Source organism: Crocodylus porosus, unplaced genomic scaffold (assembly GCF_001723895.1).
Source record: "Crocodylus porosus isolate Cpor-Errol unplaced genomic scaffold, CroPor_comp1, whole genome shotgun sequence".
Lineage (NCBI taxonomy): Eukaryota > Metazoa > Chordata > Crocodylia > Crocodylidae > Crocodylus > Crocodylus porosus.
The window spans coordinates 25,107,266-25,110,247 of NW_017728910.1; the positions used below are offsets into that span (position 1 = coordinate 25,107,266).

The window sequence follows — 2,982 nt, forward strand, 5'->3', positions numbered from 1 at the left end:
GACCCCAGTCTCGAACGGGCCCGCGTCTCTCACCTGGACTTGACAAACTTCCGGCAGGTATCGACCACGTGCTCCATCTGCAGGTAGAGGGCCGTGGCCATAACGGCGAGGATGTTACTCTCTCTCAGGTTGAGGCGGGAAGTGTACATGAAGTCCAAGAGGATGCAGAACCCCTCGGGGTTGATGTCGGGATCCAGATTGATGATGTTCAGGTTGCACTTGAGCTGGTCGGTGAAGATGCTGTAGAAGAGGCCGCTGCAAAGGGGAGGAGGAGTGGGAGGAGAAGGAGAGTGAAACTTCGGGAGAGGGCGGAGGAAGAGGGGCGTTTGACTGGGGTACAGCAGTGTGGGGGCTCTGCAAGTCAGCAGGGGGGCTCCCAAGTGGATGGATGTCTGGGAGAGGCCGAGGACTCCTATCGTGGTACATACAAGCCCACCCCATTCACAAAATGGGCCCAATGAAGCTTTTTTTGTCCACTTCTTCCTCCTGCCCTGAGCTGCTTTGCTGGTCCAGAAAAAAAAAAAATCATCATGTAACCGAGTAGGTAGCAGCCTCCCTTTTGGGGGGTATTTGTTCACTCCATCCCCTTCACCTATCGTAGCCCCATTTGTTGGTGCGTTTCCCCTTCTCTCCCTCCACCACTCGCATACCTCTGGAGTCTCTTGCTAGTTAGGCAAAAAACACCCCACCCCAAAACAAAACCTGGTAGATGTTTTCTGCTGCTTCCAAACCCAAATCCTTTCATTTCCTCCGCCTGATCACATGAGAACAATAGAAGTGGGTCATGTTTTATTTACAGGGGAAGATAACGAGAAGATACCCAGTCAACAGAATGAGAAACCAGGCAAGGGAGGGGAAAAAAATAAATAAAAATCAGTGGGATATTAATACCACATGTTTAAAACTGACTGGGAAGCACAGCTGGGCTGCAGGGGACATACTACCAGGCCCAGGGAGGCTAGAGGCAGGGGCATACAACCACCCCTGGACCCAGGAGCAAGCCCGTCCCATCCGTTTAACGACGTCGGGCAACGCAGCATCTCAGACCCGCTCAGACAGCGGCACGCTGGCTCCCAACCGCAGCTCCAGTCCCTGCGGAGCGGCCGGACGTGGCCACGCGGCTCCGAGCCCTGCGATTTCGGCTGCCCGGCTCACCTGCAGGCCATGAGGACCGTCTTGTGGGCTCTGAACTGCTCCCGGTTCACGATGATGACAACATCGGTCAGGATGTCCCGGCTCCGCAGCCGGTTGAGGTTGAGGAGGACGTCGCTCGCGTGGCGGGTGAACTGGATGCAGCTGTCTGCCGGAGAGGCCATCCTGAGCCTGCGCGAGGCAAGAGGGGGAGAAGCTGAAGCCGGGAGGCCTCCGGGAAGGCATTGCAAGCGGGGCCAAGAGCTGCTGCTCTCTTGCTGAAGAGCAGGAGTTGGTGCAGGCAGCAGCACACCTTTGGCTCCCACCCACCCCGTTCACTGGCTTGCTCTGCTGCATCTCTCCCCCTCGCTCGGGGGCGAATGCAACGAGACCTTAGGTAGCCAGCAGCACCGTCTTCCCACCCCGCCCCCGTGACCTCTCCACCCACGCCTGCCCAGGCCAAAACAGCGTAAGCACCGCTCTGCACATCCCCACTGCAGACTGCGTAGCCCAAACTGGAAAATAAAAGCTCTTCCTGACCCATCCCTGCTGGCACCCTGGGCTGAGCACAGAACCGAGCTGCTGATTTTTGGGTGCCACTTGGAAGGAGACTGGTCCATCGTTCCCCAGGGGACCGGGGCCAGGATGCAGACAGAAGCCTGGTTCCCTCGTGCCCAATGCACTTGACCCCAGCCAGTCGTGCGGTCCAGCTCCTCTAGTAGAGGATGGCACCGGCTGTCCTAAGGACCAGTTATTCTCCTTTTCGCTCTCCAGGCTTTGGCTTGACACCTTCCAAACCTGCTCCCTTTGGTCCACTCTTTTCCAGGCATTCCCCATCCATCCCCTGGGCCTGAAATTCTGCATCTTAAATGCCAAATTTTTCAATGAAAAGCAAGCTACACTCCCCACTCCCCCAGCGGCAGGACATAAACGTACGCTATTCTGGAGGTGCGGCCGCACAGGGGAACACAGATGCCGGCTGGGCCTAATGAAACATTGCATTCACCCATTTAGAAAGCCATGCAATTAAATTCACATACCCAGTGCCTTAATTCACAGTCCAAAAGTTTCTTTCAAACCTATGAACAAAACACAAGAAAACAAAACACGGGATTAGTTTGGGGTTGTAAACCGGCTGTGGCAGGGGGCTTGCTGTTTCGACGCAGGACGAGCGCGGGAGAGAGCAAACCCTCCGCTTTCCAGTAAGGCTCCCATTCTTCCTGGAGAGCACACTGCTCTCGCAACCGCCGGCGCTGGGAACCCAGTCAGACTCTTCCACACCCTCCATCCCAAGCCCTGGCTGCGCGCCACGCTGCCTTTCATTTCCATGACTCAGGGTCCTAAGAGCAGCGGGGAAGGCGGAGGAGAAGTCAAGTCAAGCAAGAACGCCGTGATCCCTCGGGTCCGAGATGAGCCTAGCCACATCCCCCATCCCCCTAATCCCTTCCCGGCTCCAGGGCTGCTAAACCGCCCCCCCAGTGCAGCTTCTCCTTGGCTCAGAAACCTGAAAAGGCCTAAAGCATCCTCTCCTTGAGTCACCGCCATTCCCAAAGCGCTTTACAAACACCAATTACGCACTCAGAAGTGGCACTCCCATGCTGGAGTTTGGAAAACTGAGGCACCGAGAGATTAAGTGATGGGACAAAGGCACGCAGCGAGTCAGTGAAAACCGAACCCGGATCTCACCCCTGGCTCCGACGGATGGAAGCAGCAAGGGCCAGAGAAGATTTTGAAAGCCAAAAAAAAAAGGACATTTTTATTTCCCCCTAATTTGCATCAATGATTAATGCATTTAGGCTAAAAGCAAGGAGGCTTCAAACCAGCAGAGGAGCAGAGTTCTGCATTCACTTC

The 2,982-nt window shown here is 55.7% G+C and overlaps 1 protein-coding gene across 2 annotated transcripts in view; it reads right to left on the bottom strand.

Annotated features, from left to right (window-relative positions):
• The window catches only part of BCL6 (B-cell CLL/lymphoma 6), a 15,750-nt gene that overhangs the window by 5,982 nt on the left and 6,786 nt on the right, over positions 1 to 2,982 (bottom strand). For both annotated transcript variants that reach the window (XM_019532901.1, XM_019532902.1), the window contains exons 2-4: positions 2,172 to 2,210; positions 1,156 to 1,323; positions 34 to 255 (exon numbers count right to left, since the gene is read on the bottom strand). In XM_019532901.1, the coding sequence (XP_019388446.1) occupies positions 34 to 255; positions 1,156 to 1,316 (383 nt within the window). In that variant the 5' untranslated portion in view covers positions 1,317 to 1,323; positions 2,172 to 2,210. The remainder of the gene's footprint in view (positions 1 to 33; positions 256 to 1,155; positions 1,324 to 2,171; positions 2,211 to 2,982) is intronic.